Source organism: Bubalus kerabau, chromosome 7 (assembly GCF_029407905.1).
Source record: "Bubalus kerabau isolate K-KA32 ecotype Philippines breed swamp buffalo chromosome 7, PCC_UOA_SB_1v2, whole genome shotgun sequence".
NCBI classification, from domain to species: Eukaryota; Metazoa; Chordata; class Mammalia; order Artiodactyla; family Bovidae; genus Bubalus; species Bubalus kerabau.
Genome location: NC_073630.1, coordinates 118,421,869 through 118,449,365, shown reverse-complemented (window position 1 = coordinate 118,449,365; position 27,497 = coordinate 118,421,869). Strand labels below are relative to the sequence as shown.

At 59.2% G+C, this 27,497-nt stretch overlaps 1 protein-coding gene across 24 annotated transcripts in view; it reads left to right on the top strand.

Annotated features, from left to right (window-relative positions):
• Window positions 1-27,497, top strand: part of ABLIM2 (actin binding LIM protein family member 2) — a 165,410-nt gene that overhangs the window by 56,566 nt on the left and 81,347 nt on the right. For 18 of the 24 annotated variants that reach the window (XR_008717289.1, XR_008717287.1, XR_008717286.1 and 15 more), the window contains exons 3-7: window positions 5,567-5,750; window positions 8,463-8,578; window positions 14,329-14,455; window positions 15,431-15,496; window positions 17,333-17,426. Coding sequence is in view for 20 of the 24 variants with exons in the window: in XM_055589214.1 (XP_055445189.1) it covers window positions 5,567-5,750; window positions 8,463-8,578; window positions 14,329-14,455; window positions 15,431-15,496; window positions 17,333-17,426 (587 nt within the window). In the remaining 4 variants the exon portion in view is untranslated. The remainder of the gene's footprint in view (window positions 1-5,566; window positions 5,751-8,462; window positions 8,579-14,328; window positions 14,456-15,430; window positions 15,497-17,332; window positions 17,427-27,497) is intronic. The other 6 variants (XM_055589194.1, XM_055589210.1, XM_055589200.1 and 3 more) reach the window with 1 other exon arrangement.

Below are 27,497 nucleotides of genomic sequence, written 5' to 3'. Positions count from 1 at the left end.
TTTTAGAGTGTCTGTTTCCAGCTGGGGTCATCTGTCGCCCTGCTCACGATGCCTGGGAAGCACAAGCCCCGACTCCGAAACGCTGAGAAGATGAGAAAGTGAGGCCAGGAAAGCAGGTGCTTTCTGATCCGTGCGGCCCAGGGGCTGAGTGTGCTCATGTTTGCAGAAAGAGTGAAGGAGACAGGGGGAAGGGATGTGTGTGTGTGTGTGAGCGTGTGTGTGTGAGTGTGTATGTGAGTGTATGTGTGAATCCATGTGTGTGTGAGTATGAGTGTGTATGTGTGCGTGTGAGTGTGTCTGAGTATGAGTGTGTGTGTGCGTGTGTGTGTGGTGTGTGCGTGCATGTGTATGTCAGTGTGGTGTGTGTGAGTGTATGAGTGTGTGTGTGTGAGTGTATGAGTGTGTGTGTATGTGTGAGTGTGGGGTGTGTGACTGTGTGTGTGTTTGTGAATGTACGTGTGCATGTGTGAGTGTGCATGTGTGTGTATGAGTGTGTGTGCATGTGTGAGTGTGTGTGTCATGCACCAGCTCTGCCCGTAACTTGGTAACAGCAGGTGGGGTTGTCCACAAGGACACACCCCTCTGGGGATCATGGACGGCCACGCCCAGAGCTGGTCTGGGTGTCAGGGGTGACAGGGACCAAACGCCTGTGTTCCAGAGCGTTCGTGGGAACCGGAAGCCAGGGGAGAGCGGTGGACAGCAGGGCAGGAAGGACTCTCAGCTGACGTGGGCATGTTGTTTCCAGAGGGAGGGTCTGCGGCAGAGGCTAGGCTGGGGCCTGGGTGGGCGGTGACCCGCTGCCCCCAGCCAGCTCGCTCCAGCTCTGCGGACGCCTGAGTTCTCAGTCCGCCTGGTGCTGTAGCGTCAGCCGCTCTCTCCTCGCCCCAGGCGCCAGCACCGGAGCGCCCCTCAGCTGGCCACCCCGAGGGACTCCGTCCGCATCCCAGTCTCTTCCTTTGTGAGTCTTTTCCATCCGGAGTCCTCTTGTCTACAGACTTCTGTGTCTCTTTAAGGGACTGTGTGAGCCCTTTCCCCATCATGGGTTTGTCAGCACATTTCAATACCTGCCCAAATCCCTTCAGCTGCCTGGCCCAGCGGTTAAACGGTTGCGTGGATTCCAGCCGATGCTGGGCTGATCAGTTTCCTTTGCCTCATCTCAGTGATTTGTTATGACAACCGTGGGAGATCAGTATGATTAACCCTTTGCTACAGATGAGGACTTTGAGGCTCAGAGAGGTTAAGTAACTTGCCCCAGGTCACACAGCAGCGGGAGCGAGGATCCACGCCCAGGCTTCCTGTCTCTAAAGCCCAGAGTTCACTTATCACAGTATCCTGTAGTTACGCTGCAGCTGACACTGTGCGGGTGGACTTCTGTGGACGTTCATAGTCATTTCCTTGAGATAGAGTCCCAGAGACAGACGGCTGGGTTAGAAGGTAGGAGCCGTTCGCACACTCCTTTGAGTCGGTAAAAGAGCCTTTGAGCCAAACAGTATTCCAGAACACGGATTGTCTTCCCACCACGGCCCGCCCCCTCCCGACCATTTCTCAGAAATGACCATGGTTGACCGTCAAAGAGGGGGCCTCTTGGGGTCACCCACAGCTGCTCAGAGCCCTTCGTGACTCTCGGCTACTTGCTCAGGCAGATGGAATGTAAGGACAGCATATTGCCTTGATGAGGACTTCTGGCAGATGACAGAGGATGAGGTGCTTGGATGGCATCACCGACTCGATGGACATGAGTTTGAGCAAGCGCCGGGAGTTGGTGATGGACAGGGAAGCCTGGCGTGCTGCAGTCCATGGGGTCGCAAAGAGTGGGACATCCCTAAGCGACTGAAATGAATGTATTTGGACTCTCTATTTTTAGCAGGCAGAGGTCTGGCTTTACTGTCTGGCCTTAACCTTAGGCACCTGGGCAGCTACAGTCTGCTCCGCAGCAGAGATGACCCGGGACTGTGGGGGGCATCGTGGCACCAGTGGGACCCAGCTCGCAGGGCAGAAAAGCTGCTTTCATTCCGTCTCCTGGTGCCTCCGTGATGGAGACTCCGGTTTAAAGGGGCACTCGATCCCTCTGCACGCTTTTCTCCTTTGAGGGATAATCAGTGCCGCCATAGCTTTAAGAAGATTGGAAAATGAGCCAAACCCCAGAGCCAAGGGTGTCTGGGAGCCAGCTGTCCCTCAGGGCTGAATCGCTGCAGGAGGCATTTGCAGAGGACAATAATTCTCCTGCACAGGCCCCGGGGAGCCTGTTCTTCCCTAGTCGGGGTGCAGCTGCTGGGGCTACACCGGGGTGCGAGATTGAACAAAGGGGTCTCGCTCTCGGCTGGGAGGGGGCCAGATCCAGAACCAAGTGCCGGCCTCGGGTCTGCCAGGTGAGTGACGTCAGTCCAACGACGACCTGGACGGTGTCCCCGCACGACTCGGGGCTCATGTCATGCGAGCTCGTGGGATCCTCTGTGTGCTGCCGTCCGCCCGGCTGAGGACACGGGGCCCAGAGAGGCCGGGGACCTGCCCAGGGGCCCACAGCATGATGCGCGGGGCGAGCCTGCATCACCCGGGCAGCCCTGGCATCCCGACTCTCAGCTGCTCAGCTTTCTGTCCAAAGAGCCAGCCGCTCCTTGGAGACATGGAAGGAAGGATTTCCAAGCCCACGGGCGGCTGTTAGCACGGAATGGTACGTGCAGCCCTGTGGCCTAGGCAAGGGGGACGGGACGATGGGGAGACCCAGGAGAGGCCCACCGCCTTGCCCCATGTGGGGCTGGGGGCTGCGCTAAGTCGGTCCCTCCCTCAGGGCCATTGGAGCCCCCAGGTCGCTGTGGGAGGGTGCACCAAGCGTGCTGACCAGTCCACGTGCTGAAAGGCGCTGCTGACTGGACCAAGCAGAACCCGGCCCCGGGGACCCTGAGACCCTCCGGAGATTCTGATTCCCAGAGAGCTCTTCTCGAACCTACCAGCCTGAGGAGCCACCTGTGGTGAACGGACGCTGTCTGGTTGCCCTTGCCTCCCGAACCTGCAGGGCGCCGTTCAGGGGGCTCCCCGATCAGACACCAGGAGTTCCTCTCCACCGCCACCATCCGTGTCATCAAGACCTGCACTGCAGAAGGCTTTCACCCTCTCTGTGTAGTAGTAACGACATATGTGTTGCGTTCTGATTTTCTGTGTTGATCTTGGCTGTGCTGGGTCTTCGTTACTGTGCGGCTCTCCCCTAGTTGTGGCGGGCAGGGCTGCTCTCTCGTTGCGGTGTGTGGGCTCCTCATTGCGGTGGGTTCTCTTGCTGTGGAGCACCGGCTTTACGGCATGCAGCCTTCAGTACTTGCAGCCCTCGGGCTCAGTAGCTGTGGGCACGGGCCCAGTTGCCCCGCGGCGTGTGGAATCCTCCCAGACCAGGGACGGAATGCGTGTCCCCTGCATTGGCAGGTGGATTCTTTACCACTGGACCACCAGGGGAGCCCCATCATATGTGTTGCTCTGATAGATTTGTACTAGCAATTTTTACTAGTAACTAGCTTTTTACTAGTACTAGTAAATTAATACTAGTACTACTTTGTATTAGTAGCTGTAATAACAACCCCATCCAGAATAAGCTATTAAATATTTACAACCTTGTGACCATAAGAACCTACATAGCTTATTAAAAAGCAGAGACATAACGTAGCTGACAAAGGTCCGTCTAGTCAAAGCTGTGGTTTTCCCAGTAGTCATGTATGGATGTGACAGTTGGACCATAAAGAAAGCTGAATGCTAAAGATCTATTGCTTTTGAACTGTGGTATTGGAGAAGACTCTTGAGAGTCCCTGGGACTGCGAGGAGATCCAACCAGTCCATCCTAAAGGAGATCAGTCCTGAATATTCATTGGAAGGACTGATGCTGAAGCTTAAGCTCCAATACTTTGGCCACCTGATGTGAAGAGCTGACTCACTGGAAAAGACACTGATGCTGGGAAAGATTGAGGGCAGGAGGAGAACAGGACAACAGAGGATGAAATGGTTGGATGGCATCACTGACCCTATGGACATGAGTTTGAGCAAGCTCTGGGAGTTGGTGATGTATAGGGAAGCCTGGCATGCTGCAGTCCATGGGGTCACAAAGAGTTGGACAGGACTGAGTGACTCAGCTGAACTGACCATAAGAAAAGGCTTCCCAGGTGGCGCTAGTGGTAAAGAACCTGCCTGCCAATGCAGGAGATACAAAAGATGCTGGCTTGATCCCTGGATCAGGAAGATCCCCTGGAAGAGAGCATGGCAACCCACTTCAGTATTCATGCCTGGAGAATCCTATGGACAGAAAAGCCTGGCAGGCTACAGTCCATGGGGTCGCAAAGAGTCAGACAGGACTGAAATGACTTAGCACGCACGCACACAGCATGACCATAAGAAATTTCTGATAAATTGAGTTCCATGTGGACTGTGGGGTTTTTCTTGTGGAACCATTGGCGTTTTCCATCTCAGAAGCGCCTCTCTTGCAGACGGTTCTGTGGGGGAGGGATAGAAATTGGCTTTCCAGGCAGAAGGGGGATGAATGCCTGCTTTTACTGAGAGCCTGGCTCTGGGTTTTTAAACAGAGGTCCATGGTCTTGCTTTGGCATCTCCAATCGACTGAAGTTGCCCATTCTTAGAATTTCCCAGAAATGATCTCCTCTGCAATCGGTTAATCTTTAAACGTTTGTTTGTGTATTTGGCTGTTGCGGCGTGTGAACTCTTAGCTGTGGGGTGTGGGGTCTAGCTCCCTGAGCAGGGCACAGACCCAGGCCCCTTTCCCTGGGAGTAGTGAGTCTTAGCTGCTGGACCACTAGGGAGGTTCCCTCGGTTAATGTTTTGATGAAAACATTTAAGCATTGATTCGAAGATGGGCTGCAGAGTTTTTCAAGACCCTGGCTTAGGGGCTGCGACGCTTGAAGACCCCAGACGGACCAGATGGCAGGCTGGTCCTCTGCAGGGAGGGGCGTGAAGGCTGCTGCCTTGGGAACCAAGCCTGGCTCCCACGCGCCCTGGGGCCTGTCCTGGGGGAAGGTGCCCCCTCCTCCACTCGGCAAGTCCCCCCCACCTAGTCCTCCCAGGGCAGGAGGTGTGTGTTAGGGTCAGTGCCTGCGTGCCTGGCCTGTCTCCCTCCTGCAGGGGGTCTGGCCTCATCCACACTGGGGGAGACGGGTGTGGGGAGTCAGGAAGCCTCGTGTGGTCTGGGGGTGATCATTTGTCCTTATGGGATCTTCCCATCCAGAACAGGGCCTAGCACATAGTAGGTGCCCAGGTACTGACCGCCTCCCCCATCTGGTATTTCTGTGCTGGGGACAGCACAGCTGGAGGGGCTGGGGGCTCGTGGGCATCTCCGCTTCACCCCTGGGGGGCTCAAGGAGGCGAGGAGACCCTGGACTGGCCCCCCAGCACGGCCTCCTTCCCTTTCTAGAGGCTTCCACAAGGAGGTCCACTCAGCTCCAGGCTGAGGGGCCCAAGCTGGCGTTCCAGGGGTTCAGCGGGCCACCCCGAGTTCCCCCCGAGGCCCGTGTGTGCCCCGTCAGGACCCGGGAGCTGGTGGTCGCCTGCTAACTCGGCTCCACCTGTGTGTCCCCAGCGTGCGGCTGTGACCTGGCCGAGGGCGGCTTCTTCGTGCGGCAGGGCGAATACATCTGCACGCAGGACTACCAGAGGCTGTACGGGACCCGCTGCTTCAGCTGCGACCGCTTCATCGAGGGCGAGGTGGTGTCGGCTCTGGGCAAGACCTACCACCCTGACTGCTTCGTGTGCGCCGTCTGCCGGTGAGCAGGGCCCGCCTCCGTCTTCCTGTCCTCTCTCCTCCCCCTCCTCCCCTCGCTCCCCCTCCTCCCTCCACCCTCCTCCCTCCTCCCCCTCCCGCTTCCTTGCCTCCCTCCTCCGTCTTCCTTTCCTCCCCCCTCCCTCCCCCTCCCTTTCTCCCACTGGTTCAGGGCCAAGCGTGGCAGACAGACCCTGACCCTGCACGGAGGCACACCTCTGTCCAGCCCCATGCCCTGCTGGCCCCCCGCCCCTTGCCACACAGGACTGAGCCCTCTCCCAGGGACGCAGAGGCCCATGGGTGCCGAGGCTGCCGGCCCCTTGCCACACAGGACTGAGACCTCTCCCAGGGACGCAGAGGCCCATGGGTGCCGAGGCTGCCGGCCCGTGGCCGCCGATGGCTTCTAGGGCACTCTCCCCTTCCCCGCCCCGGCCTCCGCAGCCCCCTTGGCCGGGTCCTGTCCTGTCTGCCGCCTCACGTTGGTGCCACGATGCCCTCGCTTCAGCCCCTCTGAGCCCACCCACTGCCTCTCCCCTCTCCTCTGCTGTCCGGGAGCCGCCCACCCGTGGCCCCCGCCCCTGGTCTGTGGGTGCCACAATCCACCAGGCAGCACAGGCGTCTTCCCAGGTCCCTCCCATTCCAAACTCTGCCCAGCTTCTGCCCCGCTCGGGCTCAGAATTTGTGTGCCCGGAGTTCCACCAAGGCCTCCGTGCTGGGGTCCCTGCTTCCCCCCTGCCTGTCACTGCTCCACGCCGCCCCCATGGGCTCCACGAGGCAGTGTGAGCAGCCAGCCCGGCTGAGAGGAGCGTCACGGTGTGTTCCAGTCCCTGCACTTCGCTCACTCGGTCACCTGTGCAGGCGTTTCTCAGCGCCTCCGCGGGGCCAGGCGCCGGGCTGGCCCTGGTGACTGGAGCCGCCTTAGCCGGACCCTGCAGGGCACAGCGTCCAGCGACATGGGGCCACGGCCAGACTGGCCTCCCCCGGGGCCTCTGCCCTCCTTCTCTCCTCATGGACCCGCTGCCATCCTGGCCCCACAACCCCGCTGGGCACCGTGTCCTGGGGCTGCCTGATGCGAGTGCCCATGGGCAGGGGCTGAATCAGACTTCCCTCTGGTGCCCAGAGCCTGGCACGGAGCAGGTGGGCAGTGAGTCCCTGGAGGCAGACTGAGGGGCCCAGCCTCAGCCACAGGGCCGCACCCACTCCCCTCTCTGCCCTGCACCTCTGGGGCTCGGAGAGGGGTCAGCGGGCTGCCCCTTCCCTCCCCCTCCTCCTCTCTCCCCCTCCCTGTGCAGCCCCAGATACATCGCTCTCCGGGGAATGTTCCATTTGTAGAAAACAAAGACTGAAAACCTCCGGGTTTGTTTTCTCTCTGTTCTCTGTCTCACCCCACGCAACTGCAAGGGGACTTTTTGGAGCGCTGTTCCTGAAGCTGTTTTCTGTAGTTACAGCCTCTGCTCCAGACAGAAATGGGAGCTTTGTCAAGGGCGGGGGAAGGTGCTGAGCTGGGAAGCCAGGATGACAAGGGGCATTTCTAACGGAGGGCCACTGTGCGTCATGGCAACCTGTCTGGGTCGAGTTTCCCCAAGGGTGATCTGCATGTTTGATTTCTCTGCGCGTAGCTTAGAGACGTAATCACCGCGGGTTTGAAGGGTCACCTCTGTGATCCACCCTTTTAAAAATAACAGCTGACAGCTCTGTGGTTCTGGAGTCACCGGGCCTGGACTTATCCATCTGCTATAAACAACTAGAAAACAAACCAAAAAAAAAAAAATAGACAAAACAGTTGTTTTGGGAGATACTGGGGCACAGGCCCAGGACTAACAGAGGAGTCGAATGCTGGGACCCCGGTGACCACCCAGATTCCGCCCACAGGCTGTTTCTTGAGCCAAGGAGGGTATGGCGTCCTCCCTGGGTTAGGAGAGAGCGAGACGAGAGACAGAGCCGCGGCCAGACCAGCGTGGCCGAGGGGAGAGCGCCGTGCAGAACGAGAGTGCGGGAGAATCATATAGAGCTGCCTTTGGATCCTGGACCACAATGAACAAAATCCCAGACTTTAAAATAAAGACAGAAACCCAACGTGTGGTTTTGCACGCTCCTAGTGGCCGAGCTTTCTGCAGGACCCAGGCAGGAAGGCAAACCACACAGAGCTGGCCCCAGACAGGCCTAGGTTTGACTCTGGCTCTGAAAGGCAGCAGCTGTGTGTCCTTGGGAGAGTTAACCGCCTTCTCTGAACTTCAGTTTTCTCACGGATAGAGGAAAATGAAGACCCACGTGGACAAGCACGCTAAACAGCTGTTGGAGGAGGCGGGAACTAAGAGTCTGTCATGGAGCCTGGCTGGCAGCAGCAGTTCAGTACATGGCATTGTTGCCTTGAGTGCTGAAGTGAGCAGCGTCCCGGGTGGTCAGAGGAGGCGGGGTCGGATGCGGGAGGCCCACAGCCTAGCCTGCCCGGTGTGTGTAAGCGCCAGCCGGCCCCCGCCTGCCCTCCCCACGGCCCTGTGGTTCTGCCTGCTGGTGTGATGAGGAGACCGCAGCCAGGCCGTCCAGTGACCAGTCTGAAGTCGCCTGGAGGGGCCGCGGCGGCGCCTGCACTGGGAGGCCTTGCGTCCCGGGCCTGGTCTCCGGGGGAGGTGGCGCGTGGTGTCCAGGCTGGTGCTCCCCCAGGAGAAGAGCTGGGTGGGGGGGTCCTGGCTGGTAACGCACTGTTTTATTTCAGGTCGCCCTTCCCGCCGGGGGACCGAGTGACCTTCAATGGCAAGGAATGCATGTGCCAGAAGTGCTCCCTGCCCAAGTCAGCGGGCAGCAGCGTGCCCCTGTGCCAGGGCCTCTGGAGTAAGTGGGTGAGGCAGGGCTGGGGGGGCGGCCTCTGCGGTGCCGGGAGGGGGCTGACGACACTGGGAGCCAAAGCGGAAGCAGTGGGAACGGATAACTGCCGTTAAACGTGCCGCAGGGAGTCGGGGCCAGGGCTCTCTGGGGTGCTCCCGCCTCCGAGCCTTGGCTCAGCCCGTGATGCCTCCACCCCCGGCCCCCGTGTGCCCTTCCGCTTTCAGCCCGGCTCTAGGCCACCTCCTCCAGGAAGCCTTCCGGCCTCCTCTGGTCCTCTCCCTCCAGCACCCACACTCAGCTCCCACCGTTCATTCCATACCACCCAGAAACCCGTAGAGAGGGCCATGAGGGGAGGGGTGACCTCTGGGCTCCTGTGGTCTGCGGCTGTCTGATAACTGCTCCATCCCCTGGGAGCTGAGCCAAGGCATGTATGCAGTGGGTGCTCAATACATGCTTCTGAATGGAGAAGGGGGTTGTCAGGAGCCTGTGGGCATGGGGCAGAGTGAGAGCAGGGTGGGGGCACAGAGGTGCTGGCCTCACGGCCTGAGTGGCTGTTCTGGGACCAAAGATGGGACAGAGGGGTGGGGAGGGAGCCCAACACTCTGGGACGGCTCCCACGAGCTCCCACTGCAGAAACGGGGTGTTCAGAGCCCACCCTGCATGCAGGGTCCCTGTGGTGTCCCCAGGGCCAGGGCCATATGTCCTGAGACAGAGGAGGGGTTTGTACTGACCCCCAGAGCCAGCCCCTTGCTCACAGTCCCCTCCTCACCAGCCCACCGTGTCCCTGACACTGAAATCTGCACAGAGAAGGCTGCATACCCTTCTGGGAGCCAAATGTTGGCTTCAGGGGCTGGTAAGAATTTTATCTGATAAGTGAGGTGAAGCCTTCATCCCCGGGGAGGCAAGCTCACAGCAGGCCCCACTGGTGAGGCTGTGGCTTTGGGGTCTGCTGGGAGAGGTCTCCAGTCACAGCTTTCTCTGCAGCTGAGGTCTGGATTGATTAAAGAATTTGAGGATGTGCTCCAACAAACAATCCTATTATCATTTAATCTGAAATAGCAAAAAAAAAAAAAAAAAAAACTACAGCATAATTCAAAAGGCAGGGATTTGTTTGAACAGTTTGTCCAGAGTATCCTGGCAGCCAGAGTGAAAAGGGAAGCCTGTCCAACCACAGACTCATTGTCTGAGACTTCTTTTTGAGATTTTTAAAAAAATGCCATGGGCAGAAAGGCTGCCCTGTCCAAATGGAAATTTATTTTAAAATGCCAAATTTGTGTTTTCAAAAACAAATGCTCGCTTGAGCCCTGGATGGTCTAATAATATAAGGGGCCCCTGCTCCCGGTCCACGGTGATAATCTGCAGCTTAGAACCATTTTTGTGCCTTGTGGTTATTTAGTCGCTCAGTCGTGTCCGACTCTCTGAGACCCCACGGACCACAGCACGCCAGGCTCCCCTGTCCTTCACTGTCTCCCAGAGTTCACTCAAACTCATGTCCATTGAGTCGGTGATGCCATCCAACCATCTCATCCTCTGTCGTCCCCTTCTCCTCCTGCCTTCAGTCTTTCCCAGCATCAGGGTATTTTCCAGTGAGTCGGCTCTTTGCATCAGGTGGCCAAAGTATTGGAGCTTCAGCTGCATTTTTGTTCCTGGAAAGCACTGAATGTCCATCACCAGCTTGTGGCTTCTGTGTGGATGTCTACACATCCCAGCTCCTGCCTCCTTTTGTCCCCAGAGCAGCCTAAGGGCAGGGGTTCCTCCCTCCTTCTCCAGGAGCATATGTGCCCTGAGTCTGGCGGGGAGGGCAGATGTGCTGGGTGCCCAGTGTCCAGCAAGGAACAGGTGGGGCTGAGGTTTGAGCCAAGCCCATTAAATTCCAAAGAGGGGAGCCTGCCCCGCTGTGAACAGAGGCTTTTTCTGAGATACTGTTTGATCTGAAACTTGAAGCACAGGCTTCAGGAAGTAGGCATTGAGGTGAGGGTACTGCATAAGCTGGGGGCAGCCGCCACCCCCATGTGAGTGGACAAGGGGGCTTCTGTGTGGGGGCAGGGGGTGGGAGTGACGCCAAAGAGACCAAAATCAGGTGGCAAAACCATACCAGGGGGCTCCAACTGCATCCTGGAGGCAGTAGGGAGCCAGAGATGGCTACTGAGGGAGGGAGTGCCCACATGGGTTGGGAGCACTGGGAGTGTGAGCCTGAGCAGCAGTCTGCCCTGCAGGGGGTGGCGGAGAGGGGCACCCTGGGGAGGGGCCCAGTCCCTTCCTGCCCCCATTCTTCCTGACCCCGTCCTTCCTGCACCCCCGTCCTTCCTGCCCCCTGGTCTTTCCTGCCCTCCCGTCCTTCCTGCCCCCCCTCCCCCTGGCCCCTTCCTGCCCACCCCACCCCCCCCGTCCTTCCTGCTCCCTGGTCTTTCCTGCCCTCCTGTCCTTCCTGCCCCCCCAGGCCCCTTCCTGACCCCCTAGTCCTTCCTGCCCCCCCACCCCCGTCCTTCCTGCCCAACCCCCCCGTCCTTCCTCCCCCCACCCCCCGCCCCGTCCTTCCTGCCCCCTGGTCCTTCCTGCCCCCGTCCTTCCTGGCTCCTGTCCTTCCTGCCCCCTGGGCCTTCGTGCCCCAGTCCTTCCTGCCCCTGTCCTTCCTGCCCCCTGTCCTTCCTAGCTCCTGTCCTTCCTGCCCCCGTCCTTCCTGCCCCCTGGTCCTTCCTGCCCCCGTCCTTCCTGGCTCCTGTCCTTCCTGCCCCCTGGTCCTTCCTGCCCCCAGTCCCTTCCTGCCCCCAGCCCTTCCTGCCCCTCCTCGTCCTTCCTGCCCTCCCCGTCCTTCCTGCCCCCCTGTCCTTTCTGCCCCCTGGTCCTTCCTGCCTAGGGTGGACAGCTGCAGGTGGCCACCTTTGGGTACTGCCTTCCCCAGGGGAAGTAAGAGTGACCAGCTCCTCCCGTGGGAGTCTCGCTCAGTCCCAGGGCCCTGCACCTCCCTCCCCCGCTTTCTGGCCTGAGTCTGTTGCTTAGTAACAGGATCCATGCTTCTGGCTGGACGCCAAGGCTTCCCTGGGCAGGGATGCGCCCCTCCCTCTGGGTGTCCACCACCTCCCTTCTTGACTGAGCCTCCACGATGCTGCACCCTGGGCTGCCTCTCCCAGTGCCTGGGAGAGGGTGTCCTCCCAGAGGGCCCCCTTTTCTCCCAGCCAGGCTCCCAGGTCGAGCCCATACTTTGTCAGGCACTTTTAAGAATTAGAACCCAGTGGGTTCCTTATCAAAGGTCAGTCTCTGATTTGACCCAGAGCTCCCTGACCCAGTTAGATCTGAGGGGACAGTGGGCTTCACCCCACTCCCGCCCCGAGACCCTACCTGGGGCTCAGAGGCCCCCGGCACGTCCTGGGTCTCACACAGGGCCGGGCCTTGAACCCGTGATCAGGCCTGGCAGAGGAGGGGGCACTTGAAGGGAAACGAGGAAACTGTCTGGAAGATTCTAGAAGGCCACGCGGGGGACGGGGCCCAGGCCCATTCTGCTGCTGTGATGGCAGAGCCAGGCCCAGGTTGCAGAGCGAGACCTCCCGGGGCCTCCGCCCCGCCCCTGCCCTGGGCTGCGGGGCGCATGCCCTCAAGGGCATCCTGGCACCGACAGCAGTTGGCGACGGGCTTCCTCACACGCGGTTCCACCGTCACCGGCAAAGCAGTGCGAACCCATGCTGAGCTCCAGATGTTTTCAGAAAAGGATGATTGCGTCTCCATGACAACGGCCCTTGCAGCTTGCTCTGGCCTCCGCGTTCACAGCTCACTGTTAATGAGGCTGCACCCCGAGTTCAGGGGGATGAGCGGCTGCACCCCGAGTTCAGGGGGATGAGCGGCTGCACCCCGAGTTCAGGGGGATGAGCGGCTGCACCCCGAGTTCAGGGGATGAGAGGCTGCACCCCGAGTTCAGGGGGATGAGAGGCTGCACCCCGAATTCAGGGGGGATGAGAGGCTGCACCCCGAATTCAGGGGGGATGAGAGGCTGCACCCCGAGTTCAGGGGGGATGAGAGGCTGCACCCCGAGTTCAGGGGGATGAGAGGCTGCACCCCGAATTCAGGGGGATGAGAGGCTGCATCCCGAGTTCAGGGGGATGAGAGGCTGCACCCCGAATTCAGGGGGATGAGAGGCTGCACCCCGAGTTCAGGGGGATGAGAGGCTGCACCCCGAATTCAGGGGGATGAGAGGCTGCATCCCGAGTTCAGGGGGATGAGAGGCTGCACCCCGAATTCAGGGGGATGAGAGGCTGCAGCCCGAATTCGGGGGGATGAGCGAGGAGGCTGGGGTTAGGGGGACGTCCCCCGGCAGCTGCAGGTGGCACGTTGGGCTGAGCCTCGGACCCTGCCCTGTGGGAGGGCGCGCTGCTGATGCGGCCAGAGGCAGAGAGGAGACGTGGGCTTCCTCTCAGCAGTAGCAGGGGTAACTCCAGTGTTCACGTGCACTTATTCGTGTATCAAACGCATCTTCCAGCCCACGGGCCACTTTTACTCTTCTTCACCCCCTGACAGCTATGTGAGGCCGGTTCCTTTACCGTCCCCATGAAGTGCGTCCCTGTTTTAGCGGGCACAGAGAGGTGAAGCGACTTGGTCGCTGTCACACAGCTTGGGGGGCAGCCTGGTTCCAAGGTCCGTGTTTCCAGCCACTGCCAGTGGTCTGCCTCCTCCCAGGTCTGTCTGGCACAGTCCAGGAGGCTTTTGTGTTGCCCACTTGGGGAGACCCGAACGGAGGCTCCAAGCAGGCTTTCTTGACTTGGGCACTGTTGACATTTGGGGCCTGATGATTCGTTGCTGCGGGGGTAACCTGTGTGCTGGAGGGTGTGCAGAGCATCCCTGGTCTCCAGGCTCCAGGAGCACCCCTCCCCACCCAGCTGGGATGGTCAGAATTGTCTCCAGATGTTGCCCAAAGCCCGGGGAAGCAAAATGGCCTTGGTTGAGACTGGTAGAGAGTGTGCGTGTACCCGGGGTCACCTGCTAGGTGAGGGCCCAGGGTGGCTTGATCAGGGATGGGCATGGCTGGAGCGGCAGAGCGGAGGGCCAGCCAGGAGCCCAAAGCAGGCTGGGGGCCGTGGGTGGGAAAGCACCAGTCACCTGGGGACCAAGGCACTGCCAGGGGCCTGGTTCCAACCTGGGCTGGGACCCGGACCCAGAGTGCAGGAGGAGGTCAGAGTGTCCGGCGTCCAAGATGCGGCACAGAAGGAGCTCAGAGGCCAGGCTGGAAGGGGCGTTACGGCAGGCGAGCACTTGGAGGTCAGGCGTGGGGGCCTCTGACCTCTCTATCTCTGCACCTTTCCTAAGGGGGCACGGTTAGGGGTAGAGTTCACCCGCCCACAGAGGAGGGCAGAGGGGCCACCAGAGCTCCTGCCATCACGGCACCCTGCGGCCCAGGGACCCTCCCTCTCAGGACAGCCCCCAGTGCGAGGGGCCTCTGTCCGAGTCCACATCTGCTTGCCGAGGCCTGGAAGCCCATCTCTGGGAGGCGGGGCCTCCATCGGTTCATCCGGGTATCCCTGGCTCGCGGCCCGGACTGCATGCAGTCAGCGCTCAATGCATGCAGGAATGAGCTTCAGGGTTTGTTTTCCACATGGTCACATCGGCTGTTGTGTAATAGCGTCTTCCTTCAATGCTGGACGCTCCCCTCTGTCCTGCCGCTGTCCCTGCCCTCGTGGCGTGGGCCTGACGTCCCAGTGCTGCGGGCACCCGCAGCCCCGCGCCCCTCGCCCGGGAGGATGACGTCTGTGCTGCGTTCTTTCTTCCAGGTTGTGGGGGCTGCGGAGCCGAGATCAAGAACGGCCAGTCCTTGGTGGCCTTGGACAAACACTGGCACCTGGGCTGTTTCAAGTGCAAGACCTGCGGCAAACAGCTGAACGCGGAGTACATCAGCAAGTGAGTGGGCGGGGCGGCCCACCTGCGCGTGGAAGGGGGCGGGGCTCCTCCTGTGTCCAACCTGCACTCTTGGCCTCAGCCTCCACCCCAAGTCTGCAAGGCGAGCCCCGCCAGAACGCCAGGACTTGGCCTGTCTGTCCCAAAACCCTTGTCCTGCCCCCCCACCAGCCTGGCTTCCCTGACACAGAGACGCTCATTTCTGTTCAATGAGCCGTGGCGTTAGGGCTCCTGCCTTTGACCTCGGGGCAAGCGCCGTCCCTGGGTGTCGCCCTCCCTGTGGGACCTGCCGCCCTCTCTGGCGCCCGGATCCCCGCCGAGCACAAAGTGGAGGTCACCCGAGGCTGCTGGCCACAGAGCCAGGGAGGGCTGACAGGCTTAGGGGTCACGGGTGTAGCTGTCCTCTGCCGTGGTGCTGACGTGGGGTCCCTGACGGGTGCTCAGAGTACAGGGGTGGCTGGTTTGGGGTGCGTGGGGAGGGAGCTTGTGCAGATCAGGGTCCGAGCCCCTGCTGGTTGGCCAGGAGGGGGCTGCATTAGAATTCTCAGAGACCCCAGGGACGGCAAGCCTCCCGACAGCACAGGGGAAGGAAGGGTCATGGAGTGAGCTCACGGAGCAGCTTGTCTGAGGGCAGAGCGGCTGTCTCCTGCCAGTCAGGGGCGTTTGGGACAACTTCTATCAATGGCTGTGCTGGTTCTTGATGCTCTGGGGAAACAGAACCATCACAGGAATTGATTGGGTTAACAAAAAAATTCCTGCAATAAAACTGCAGAGAATGAAGCACACACACATGTACATGCGTGCACTGTCCGTAAGAGGTGCGTGTGTGCCGGGGATCTGGTCACTGCGTGCACATGCGTCAGTTTCCTGGCGGACCTTGTCCGCTGATTCTGTAAGGTGTGTGAGCTTTGGGGAACCCTGGGGAAGGCTCTCCGGGTTTCTCTGTATCGCTTCTTACAAACGCATTTGGACCTACAGTTATCTCAAAGTCAAGCGTTGCCAGGGAAACCAAGATGCGCCTCTGTCCAGGCTGGGTCAGGCTGGGTGAGTTTCTGCTTCCTGTTTCAGAGTAAGAAGAAGGAGTGAGTGACATGCAAGGGTGGCCTTGGGGACCAAGCACTTAAAATAAAATGCTTCCCAGCCCCCAGAGTGCAGCAGCTCACCCACACAGCGTGCGTGTTACTTAGCAGCCTCCAGAACTCAGGAGGAGGGGCCTTGGGGTTGCCATGGAGACGTTTTCTTTGAACCTCCTGGGTTTGCTGCATGTACAGCCTTTTTGAGGGGCTATGATCGGGGCCCTGAGGTCAGGACATTGGAAGGTGGACCCTAGGGGCTCAATTGACATGTTCCATCGCCTGTGCAAGGAAGGACTGCTTTCTCAGTGGGACTGCGAGAAGCACCAGGACCCCACCCCAGGCCTGCCCACTCCTGCCAGCGTCCGTGGGACCCAGACAAGGTCCCGAGCTTCGACGAAAGGAGGGTGCCATCAGCTCCGTCTGCTGACAGCTTGAGAAACCTTCCCTTCTGTTGGCAGCTGAGCAGAAATCAAGACCAAACTGACGACATGGCAACACATCAGCAGTGCTGGGGGAGACGGGCCAGAGTACCAGATGCCTCCGTCACCAGCCACTGTGCCAGCCGCCTCCGCACCCGACTCCTGATGGACCGGGCCCGGGCCAGGGGCACCGTCCTGGTTGGCAATGATGGTCACAGTGACAGTGGCCTCAGCCAGCAGCTGGCAGGTGCCCGCCGAGTGCCAGGCGCTGGTCACCCCTTGTCATACACAGACCATGCTCTTGCGACCCCCACTTCACAGACAGGAAGCTGAGGCCCAGGCAGGTGAGGTGACCGCTGGGACTGGGGATCTGAGCGCCGGCCGGTCCAGTCACCACGGCCCAGCCGCACCCCACCCGCCCCACATGGAGCGCTGGCACTGTCCCGACACCATCACCACCACGTGCCCCGCGGGGCCGACCTCACCGTGATGATTGCAATCAACTTCTAATGAGCTCTGACCACATGCCACACGCTGTTCAGGCCTGTGCCTGCGTTCCCGTCCTTTGACACCCGCAGGCCAGCTGTGACTTTGCAGCCCAGTGCATGGAGCCCAGCGTCTGAGCAGCCCGCCCGCAGCTGCCCAGATGGACACTCAGGAGCAGCGCCCACCAGTACTTCCCTCTTGTCCATAATCCCCAAAGCCTCAAGCCACGCCCGCACAGAGTTGGCCTGCCGTGCATGGGCAGCGTGAACGCGTTGCGTGTGGTTCAGCTCCTTCCCAAGCAGCGGAAGGTCTGGGCCATGCCCGGGGACAGTGAGGGTCAGTCCCAAGGCATGCCTGCACCACTTAGCATCTTGTCACCCTCAGACCTGGTCTCTGACGTGGGCAGCTTTGTCAGACCCCCTTGTCGGCTCGCAAGGATGCCCCAGAAGGAACAGGAAGCCACCAGATGAGGAAACAGACCATTTTACACCCGACCCGGATGTTGAACATTGGACAGAACAAACTGGAATGAATAGTTGCATCTGCAGAAACTTCTTTTATTTCCCAGACGTGGCTTTGGTTCTTTGGGCTCTCTGGAGCCCTCCACCAGCCCCTCGCTCACCCCTGGGCAGGCGGCCCCACCTCTTGTACCTTGGTTTCTGCACCTGTGAAATGGGACCGTTTTTGTGGTATTTCTTATCGGGCTGCTAGGAGGACTGAGGGGCCGTGCTGAGCCCAGTAAGTGCTCAGCACACGCCGTCCAAGGGCCCGCTGTTATCTGGAGTAGGAGGCAGTGGGCGTTTGCCCCTTGGACACGGCTCCTCTCCTTGGTGAGGACTGTCGGGCCTTGGGGGTCCTCAGGGTGCCCCCACCCGTCCTGACTGCCGGCTCTGTTGCAGGGATGGGCTGCCCTACTGCGAGGCCGACTATCACACCAAGTTTGGGATCCGCTGTGACGGCTGTGAGAAGTACATCACGGGACACGTGCTGGAGGTGAGGCGGCCAGCTTAGAGGCGGGCTCGGGACCCGACCCTGCAGGTTCCGCTGCTCTAAGTCCTGCTGTGGGCCCTGGCACCTGCCTGCCCCGCTGGGACTTAACCAAGAGGATCCGAAAGGATTCCTTTGTGCAGGAATCCACGCCCCTGAGCCTCTCCCTCCCTCTTCCTCCCGGCTGTGCCAGAGGACACAGTCCAGGCTCTTCAGTGACTGCCGCCTCCTCCAGGAAGCCTTCCCTGCCACTCTCTCTCAGCTGTGTGATTCTGGTTCAGCCCTTTGGGATCTAGATGGGAATCAGGCTTGGGGGTTTTAAAAGTGAGCCTGTACCCCTTAGCTGTTCCTCCCTGACACCCCGAGCCCATGGCAGCGCCAGTCTACTTGTGGTTTCTGTCGAGTTTCCACTTCTGGGCATTTCCTATAGATGGTCCTATGTCCTGCTGTCCTCTGATGGCGTCTGTCTCACAGGTGCCTCATACAGGAGTGCACTTCCGTATTGCACCGTGTCTCATCACAGGACTAGACCAGAAACGTGTGAGCTGATCACTCGTTGTTGGACACAGCACGGCTTTCCACCCTTTGGCTATGATAAATAACACTGAGATGAACATCTTTTTTATTGTCTTTCTCGTTTTCCTGAAGGTTAGTTCACGGACGTGTAGAAACCGAGCCAACAACTGTGATCGTTTTCAGGGTTCTTGAAAGTTATAAAGTGGTTTCCAAAAAGTTTGTTCTGTTACACCTCCCTCCCTGGGTGTAATCTCCATGAAATCCTGCGCCAAGTGAGGGTGTGAACCTGGCTGTCGTATGCCCCCCTCCCACCCCAGAGGTGCTGTATTTCGTCATTTTTAACCAATCAGAGTTCTCCTTGAATTTCAGTTCCCTTTCATCGCGTTGCCTGTTTACACACTGGGGTCAGTCACTCAGAGTTCTTGCACCGCAGTTCCCTTTCATCAGACTTGCCTGCTTCTGCTCTGGGGTCTTCGTGTTTTTCTGACGCAGTTGGGCAGATGGTCACATGATGAGATGGTTGCTGTCCGGTCTGCCAGACGTCTTGTGTCTTCTTGGGTGGTGAGCAGGCTGAGTGTCCGTACCCACATCCTCTGAATGTGGACGAACGCTGCGTCCCTCCCCCGCACCCCACCGTGACCCCTTACCTGGTGCCCCTCGTCCCGGGCCTCTCTACTCACCCAGCCCTTTGCTGAAGATCCTGCTCTGGGCAGTCAGCTCCCCTCCCACCCGACCCAGCTGCAGGACTGAGGCTTCTGGAGAATTCCCCCACCAGGGCCCTACCTGCTGCAGGGCCCCAAAGATTGTTCCAGAGCTCCTGAGCTCCTTCCTCCTGGGGGCTGCTCCCCGCTCCACCCCAGCCTGCCAGCCACAACCTCCCTCGTCTGAGATTTACTGAGATTTAACGAGAGAGAGTCCAAGGTCACTCAGGGCTATCTGCGAAGCTTCCTGGTCAAGGCTCTGTTCCTCCTCCCGCTCACACCCTATCACCTGTTCTTGGTCTGAACCCCTCTGCCTCCTGTGGGAGGCAGTCACCCTGCCTCCCTGGGGGCCCAGACCTCCCCTCTCACAAGCCATCCTCCCCCCAACTCCCACCCCGCCTCCTCTGGGGCCTGACCCTGCAGTCCCCCTTCCTCCCTGGGGGCCCCACCTCCCCTCTCACAAGGCATCCCCCCAGTGACTCCATGAACAGCTCCCATCCCCCTCTGCTGTCCCCCCCCACCACTTCACAGTCAGGTATCTCCCCGGGATGCTGACCCGCCCCCATCCAGCCCCCCCACATCCCTCCCCAGGCCATGCTCCGCTCATCTCCCCCAGGCCTGTCTCTGTGTCCGGAAGAACACGTGCTGGGCCAGTGGCCACCCCCACGCAGGGCCGAGCCCACCTGAACCCAGGCTGCCCAGCCAGGCCCCCCATCCGGTGCCTGTTCTTGCCCGCCCCCTGGCCTCTCTCCCCGTGGAGTCGCTGGCGGGTGCTGTGCTGCTTCGGTGCCACCCGATGCCCTGAGTGGGGGCCTCTCGGGCTCCGTGGCCTGTGGGTTGCTGCTGCAGGTGTGTGGGTGGGATGCTCCTGACCTGGACCCTGTGGCTGCCCTGCCTCTCCCAGTCCTGAACCTGCCGTGTGCCTGCGGAGCGGCCCCCATCCTCAGAGCAAGCCAGCATCTCCTCGGGGGACCCTACAGGACGTCCCCCCAGCTCGGTGGTGGCCCCCGTGGGTAGCGGGTGAGGTGCGGGGTCTCCCCTGATGGATTGGGTTTGGACGGCAGGGAGGGACCCCATCTGCCAGCTCTGTCTGCCTGTTAGCTCCCTGATTGATATTCGATGCTGGGCCCAACACAGGCTCCGGGGTTTGGGCACTGTGAGTGGGGTGTGCCCTGGTCCGCCTTGACTGTGAGGAGCAGGAGAAAGGCAGGTCTGCGGTGGAGGGTGCAAGAACCTCCCGGGAAGATTAATGCTTTGTTTTCGCCCCTGCGGGTGAGCTCCGGCGCGGTGGTGGCTGAGTCGTCGGCGGGGCCCCGCGCTGCTCAGAGCATCCTCCGCAAGCCGGCTCCGCAGAAGGGGGGCGGCCGTCACCGCGGCAGCGCCGCCTGGGCTCGGCCCAGAGCCTGCCGGAGACCCGGCTGGCCAGGCGGAGGGCTCTTACTGGGGGGCGGGGGGGGGGGGCGGGTGGCAGGTGGCCGGCGGGGGACAGGACCTGCAAACAGGACGAGAAGGATCCAGACCGCCGGCTGGAGGGTGAGGGTGTCCGTTCCTGCCAGCCTGTCCCCGGAGGGGCGCTGGAGAGGGGCCTTGGGAAGGCGGGGGTGGGGGTGGGGGGGCGACTGCTTGGACTGGGCTCTGGTGCCAGGACTGCGTGCAGGTAGGAAGCTCCCTGGGCTGGTGGGGAGGCCGTGCTGGCAGGGGGGGGGGTGGGCTTGCTGGGAGCCGGGCTGATCAGCAGGGGTGAGACCCTTGAGGCACCTGCCACCACCCCCCACCCTGCCGACTTGCCTCCCAAGAGGCTCTCCTCTCCAGAGCCCGAGTAGGAGAGCAGCTGGGGCCCCTTCCCTGCCTGCAGGAGTCTGCCGTGTCTGCGTGCCCGGGCCTGGAGCCATCTCATGCAGGCACCCGCCCGCCCGCGAAATGTGCCTGTGACTCCCTCAGCCACGCTAAATACTCAGCATCCGCTACCCCGTGTTTGCGTGCATCCTGCGTGTCTGGGGTGTCTGTCCCCATGAGCCCGCTCCACGCTGGGTCCGCAGGGGACCTGGGAAGGGCTGACGCGGGCCCCCACCCAGTCACCGGCTGGCTGGCTGGCCGGCCCCCTGGAGCCTGGGAGCAGCCCTGTTGCAGGGCTGGCTCCCGGGGATGGAGTTGCTCTGAGGAGCGAGCTGGAAAGTGGGCTGGTGGTGCGTGGCCAGGGGACAGGGCTCTGAGAAGACCAACCAGTGTCTGGTCCAGAGGGGAGGTGCCCAGTGAGGGAGTGTCCCTGGCTCGGTGCCCCCATCACCACCTTCTCTTGTTCTCACTGGTATTAGCAGGAACAGGTGGGAATGGGGGGGGGTGTGCGGGGACTTCTTGCTCAGCCCCACCCTCCTTAACCTTGGTCCTACCTGCCTCCTGCAGCCTGGCTGTGTCCATGGTAACGAGAAGCCCAAGGTCCCTCTGGAACCACTAATTAATCCCCTCCTTCCTTTATTGCTTCCTCTCGGCTTCCCTTCCTACTACTCCTCCTTCCTCTACCCTCCACTCACCTTGCAGACCCTTCCTGAGCACTGTCCCACCCTGGCCTGGGGGCTGGGCTCCCAGGGATGACCGTGGTAGGAGTTCCTCTGCCTGGAGGCCCCCTGGGGGGTGTGGGGCTGGTCACCTGAATGTTTCTCCATTTCAAGTGGACCGTCTCCATGACTCCAGAGCTGGCAGATTTGTTCCCCCCTCTCCTTTCCAGCACTTTCCTTTTCACCCTTATAAGCCGGCAGGACTTTTATCACAGAGAGAAAGCAAGCCCCGACTCTGGACAAATAAAAGCGTTTCCTAAGGACAGAGTTGAAGTCAACTTTTCTCTCTCTTTTTAAAATTTAATGACTGTGAAGTCAACTTCTCAAGGCCCTAGCTTCTCTCTCTCTCTCTCTTTTTAAAGTTTAATGAATGTGTTTATTTTAAAAACATGCTCAGAAGGAACACTTGTCATAAAATAAACCAAAAATCATCCATAATGAATGTCATCACCCAGAAAAAAAACTACCGTTAGCATTTAAATGTCATCCTTGCTCATTGTGTGCACACACACCCACAGAGACACACAGACACACACTCAGATACACACATAGGCACACAGACAGATACACAAACAGATATACATAGACAAAGACACACGAAGACAGATATACGCGCACACACACAGATTCACATAGACACACAGACATGCACACTCAGATACTCACACAGAGATATACACAGGCACACAGACACACACAGGTAGATGCACAAACAGATACACATAGACACCTCAGACACGCACATAGAGACCCCCATGCAAGCACACGCTGACTTGCCTGCAGCCTGACGCCACATCCCCGCTCAGCACCAGCAAGGAGCAGCATCTCCACTCCTTGTCTTCAGCCATCAACGTCACCATGTTCCCAGGCATCTGGGTTGGGGAAGCCTTGCAGGACTTCTCACTGCAGGACTTCTCAGAGCCTTGATAGCTGACGTGCCTGGAGGTGGAATGTGTTATCTCTCTGCTCCCACACTCTGACCAGAATCCCCCTGTCGCCTAGGACCCTGTTATGCACGACGGGTGGATGCTGTTTCCCCATTCCAATCGTCTTTATGAGATACCCCCTCTGTGTGCGGCTCTGCTCTAGGGCCTGGGGACAGCAGAGGACGAGGGGACACAGCTCCATCCTGGAGCAGTCTCCCCAGATTGAGTGCGGGTGAGAGAGGGGCAGGGCCAGGGGGCCACGCCAGCCTCGACATGCTCCCTCGAGCCCCTGAGCTCAGCACGAGCCTGTCCCGAGGCCAGTGCCATCAGCCGTGGGTCCAGGCTGAGTCAGGGGCTCTGGGGAGGGTCTTTGCTGACATGGCACACAGCCAGGCTCTTCTTTTTGGGGTGAAATCTCCTTGGGCGGGTCTGGGGTGGCAGAGCCCTCTGTCGGGGCTCCTTCACCCCACCCTGCCACCCCCGCCGCATGCTTCCTGCTAAAGCTTTTTGATGAGCTCGGTAAATTTCATTTGATCTATGTGCTCTGTGATTAGATCTTTTAAGATCTGGATCCGGTTCTGGTCATTCTCAAAGGAGACTAAATTAGGTTCAAATCTGGGGATGTGCCAGGAGCAGCCACAGGGAGCTGGCCAACCTGGGCTGGGGGGGAACGTGTGCCCTACAGGGCTGGCCCTGTGGGGCGGGGCACCCAGGGGAGGCCTCAGAAAGTAGGCAGAGGCCAGGCCGGCTCTCCCGAGACCGGAAGAGGCGTGGAGGTATCTGGGAAGAACAGGAGGTGCCTGCCTCTGATGGGCTGCTGGAGGCACAGCCTCTGTGCTTCCCACGTGGAGGAGGGAGCTGGGAGGGCTGGCCTGCTCCTCTCGGCAGGTAGAGGAGGGGGCTGGGGACCCAGAGGCTCTGCCATTTCTCCGTGGTACCAGCCCAGCCCTCTGGGTTTGGAGCACTTGGAGCCCTCCCCTCTGCCTGGGGGTCGGGGAGGAGCAGAGCCCGCTCAGTGCCCCAGGAGGCTGTGCTCCTAACGAGCCTTGTTCTGCCTGATTAAAGACGACAGCCACTTGTCGGAAGGCACACAGCATCATTGTGAAGACACACGCTACAGGATCTCACGGGCTTTTGATCCCCTTGGTAATCTGGGCCACCCTGAGTCCCACCTGAGCTTAAGGGGCTTGTGCTGCCTGCCGGGGGCGGGGGCTGGGGGGTCGGCGGCACAGTGACCCCCAGGGGCTGACGGCTGAGGCCCTTCTTGGACAGTACTGGGAGGGGGGCGATGGAGCAGGGGGGTGCAGCCATGTTCCGACGACGGCGAATGCCCCGGCCAGCGTGGCCACACCAAGACAGTACTGAGCAGCGACGGGGACTGATGGAAAGCGTGAAGGCTCGACTGTTTGACCTTATGAGCCTGTCTTAGTCAGCCTGGGCTGCTATGCTATGAACTGCTAGGCTCAAACAATAGACACTCATTTCTCACATTTCTGGAGGCTGGACTTCCGAGTTCCAGGTGCCTGCCCTTTAGGGTCCTGGCTTGGAGATGGTCACCTTCTCCCTGTGTTTCCCCACAGCAGCAAATGCTGATGCCTCACCTTATAAAGACACTGCTGCCGCTGCTCCTGCTGCTAAGTTGCTTCAGTCTGTGTCCGACTCTGTGCGAGCCCATGGACTGCAGCCCACCAGGCTCCTCCATCTATGGGATTTTCCAGGCAAGAGGACTGGAGTGGGGTGCCACTGCCTTCTCCATAAAGACACTAATATCCTTATAAAACACCACAGGGGCCCCAGGTGTGGACACTTCGCTTCTTTTTACGGGTAGATCTACGAACAGTCCTCCGTCGTGTTTATCACGCGCGCCCGTTGACGCCCCTGTGGGCTGGTTCTACCTCTGGCTCTTGGCAGTGATGCTTCTATGTGGATTTATGTGCGGGTTTTGGGTGCCCGTGTGCTTGTATTTCTCTTGTTCTCTTCATTTTCCTTACAGACGGAGGAGTGGGATCGCTGGGTCCTGGAGTAGTTTTACGTTTACCTTTTGGAGTCACTGCCACTCTTTTCCCAGCAGCTGCACCATCTGGCATTCCCACCACCGGCGTGCAAGGCTCCAGGTTCTCCACGTCCTCACCAGCACTGGTTATTTTCCATTCTGCTTTATTTAAATTAGACCTGGTGACCCCGGTGGTAAAGAATCTGCCTGCAATGTGGGAGACTCGGTCGATCCCTGGGTCAGGAAGATCGCCTGGAGAAGGGAACGGCTACCCACTCCAGTATTCTTGCCTGGAGAATCCCACGGACAGAGGAGCCTGGCGGGCTACCGTCCATGGGGTCTCAAAGAGTCGGACACACCTGAGTAACCCACATGTTCACTTTCACCGGTGGGCGTGAGGCAGGATCTCGCCGGCGTTTGGGTTTGCCTTTCGTTAATGACAGTGGTGAGAGCATCTTTGACTTGCTTCTTGGCTGTGGCTGCATCTTTTCTGGAAGAAAATGTCATTTCACGTCGTTTACACGTCTTTTAACTGAGCCCTTATGTTTTTGTTGTTGAGCCATAAGGATTCTTCATATATTCTGGATCCTCAGCCCCTATCAGATCTATGATTTGCAGATATCTTCTCCCATCTGTAGTTTATCTTTGCACTTTCTTCATAACGTCCTTTGATACACACGTTTTTAATCTTTACAAAGTCCAATTTATCTCTCATGTTGTTGCCTCTTGTGCTTTGCACGTCCTATCCAAGAGTCCACTGCCAAATCTGGGGTCAGCAAAATGTACCCCTGAGGTTTTCTTCTGTGGTTTTATACTTTTGTAGGAAAACTCTTTTATTGGCATGTAACACACAGTGGAATCCATGAATCTCGCATAGTGGGCACACCCAGGCCACCAGCACCCCGACCAGGAGGACACACGCCCAGCACCCCAGACACCACCTGGGGCCCCAGCCACCACCCTGATTCTACGTATGGCATCTGCTCTGCAGTGTGGTGTCCGAGGCCTTGGGTCTGTCTGAGGCCTCCATGTTGATTGCTCAGGGAGCGGCGTTGTTTGCGGGAGCGGTGCATGTGAACATGGGGTGCACATCGCAGAGTCAGGGACCGCCCAGCTCAGGGCAGGGGTCACAGGACCAGACTCCTGGCTCTGCCCCTCCTGCTGTGTGACCTTGTTCAGCTTCCTCTACCTCTCTGTGCCGTGATGAAAACGAGGCTAGGCTGTCCTAGGGATGTCCTAGGCTGTCCCAGGGATGAAGACCCGTTAGCGTGTGAAGGGGCATCCCCTTGCTCCTTGCAGAAACAAACAGCATCCTGGTTGCTGCTGTTTTTGGAGCCGGGGGTGAGGTCATCTGCCAGGGGCTGGGCTGGGTGGTGCTTTCCGAATCAGTTCAGTTCAGCTCAATCGTGTCCGATTCTGTGCGACACCATGGAGGTCAGCACGCCAGGCCTCCTTGTCCATCACCAACTCCCAGAGTTTACTCAAACTCATGTCCATCGAGTCGGTGATGCCATCCAACCATCTCATCCTCTGTCATCCCCTTCTCCTCCCGCCTTCCATCTTTCCCAGCATCAGGGTCTTTTCCGGTGAGTCAGCTCTTCGCATCAGGTGGCCAGAGTATCAGAGTTTCAGTCTCAGCCTTCCGAATGGAGGGAAGCGAGTAGACGCAGGGCCAGCCCCAGTGCCCACGGGGCTGTCTCTCCACTCAGCCTTAATTCTCCTTGGTCTGGCTGGGGGTTTCAAGCCTGTCATCTTCGAAACTGTCCCCGCGGCTTTCTCTTTCCACCTGCCTCAGTGTGGGCGTGCCTTGCGGATATGCCATATAGACCCCCAAGTGGCTGTTGCAGAATTTCTGCTGTCTGACGTCATGAGGGTGGGTTGTCCCCTCTCCCCCCGCCGAGAGTGAAGGGGGTGCCTGCCTGGGGAAGGCGTGAGGACAGGTCAGAGGTCACGGTGTTTAGAGCGTGTGAGTCCCCAGTTGACAGCGGAGACCTGGTAACAGGCGGTTTCCACTTAAAGCCAGAGCTGTTCCCACCCCTCCACTTTCACCTCGGGGTAGGAGCTGCTGAGAGCACGTGGCGTTTTCACCGAAATGGCAGCTTCACCCTCGTTCCGTCAGGCCCACTGCTGCCTCGTGACCTGCTCCCCAGACGGATCCCTGCGACCAGGGGTTCCTGCAGCGGCCCCATGCCAGTCCTGCCCTCGGAGGCTCACTGTCTGGTGGGGAAGAATTTCCGAATGAATGGTCAAAGCCTGTGACCATGGGGCTGTGGGGGACCCCGAGCAGGGGAGCAATCAGGGGCGGCTTCCAAGAGGAGGTGGCACTGGAGAGGCGTTTGGGAACGTTCTGAGTGGCCCCAGGGGGGAAGCAGCCCTTGGCCTGGAGACGCTGGGCCACGTGGACTGGCACCTCCAGCCCCAGGCAGGAGAGGAGTCTGTTCTGGATTCTTCTTCCCTGATACTCAGGCTTCTCTTGTGGCTCAACTGGTAAAGAATCCGCCTGCAATGCAAGAGACCTGGGTTCAATTGCTGGGTTGGGAAGATCCCCAGGAGAAGGGAACGGCCACCCACTCCAGTGTTCTGGCCTGAAGAGTTGGATACGACTGAGGGGCTTTCACTTTCAACTTTTCCCCCGAAACTCGAGGGTTACCTGGTTGGCACCAAAGTCACCAGTGGGGAAGGGGCAGGGAAGTGAGACGCTCGTAATGAACTTTCACCTTGACACTTAACTGGTGCAGGAGCGAGTGTTCCTGACTCAGATTCATGAAGGGGTGATTAACCTTCACATCTCAGCAGACAGTGAGCGGGGTCACGTCCACATTAGCAGCGGGCTGCCCCCACCCGCGGGTGAGGGAAATAGGCACTGTACCGTCATGCTGAAGACAGTATTTTGGGGTATTTTTTTGGTACCATGTAGAAATAATCCCGGGTGTGGCTCAGCTAGTAAAGAATCAGCCTGCAACATGAGAGACCTGGGTTTGATCCCTGGGTTGGGAAGATCCCCTGGAGAAGGGAAAGGCTACCCACTCCAGTATTCTGGCCTGGAGAATCCCATGGACTGTATAGTCCACAGGGTCGCAGAGAGTCGGACGTGACTGAGCAACTTTCACTTTCATGTAGAAATAAGTCAAACCTGCCAGTGTCCTTTGTTTTGATAATTTTGCTATTTTAATGGAGTTGGATGAATTTTAAGAACAATAAAAACAGTAAAACACTCATGAAGAAAAGTGAGCAATACAGAGATACGAAAATGACCCGTCGTTTTCACCCCGCCTGTCCCGTCCCTCCCCCTGGGGAAGTAACATTAGTTTGGTGTCCCCTCTGCTCCAAGATACAGAGGTTTGGGGACCTGGCCCCCCTCTGCCTCCTGGCAGTGCTGGAGACGG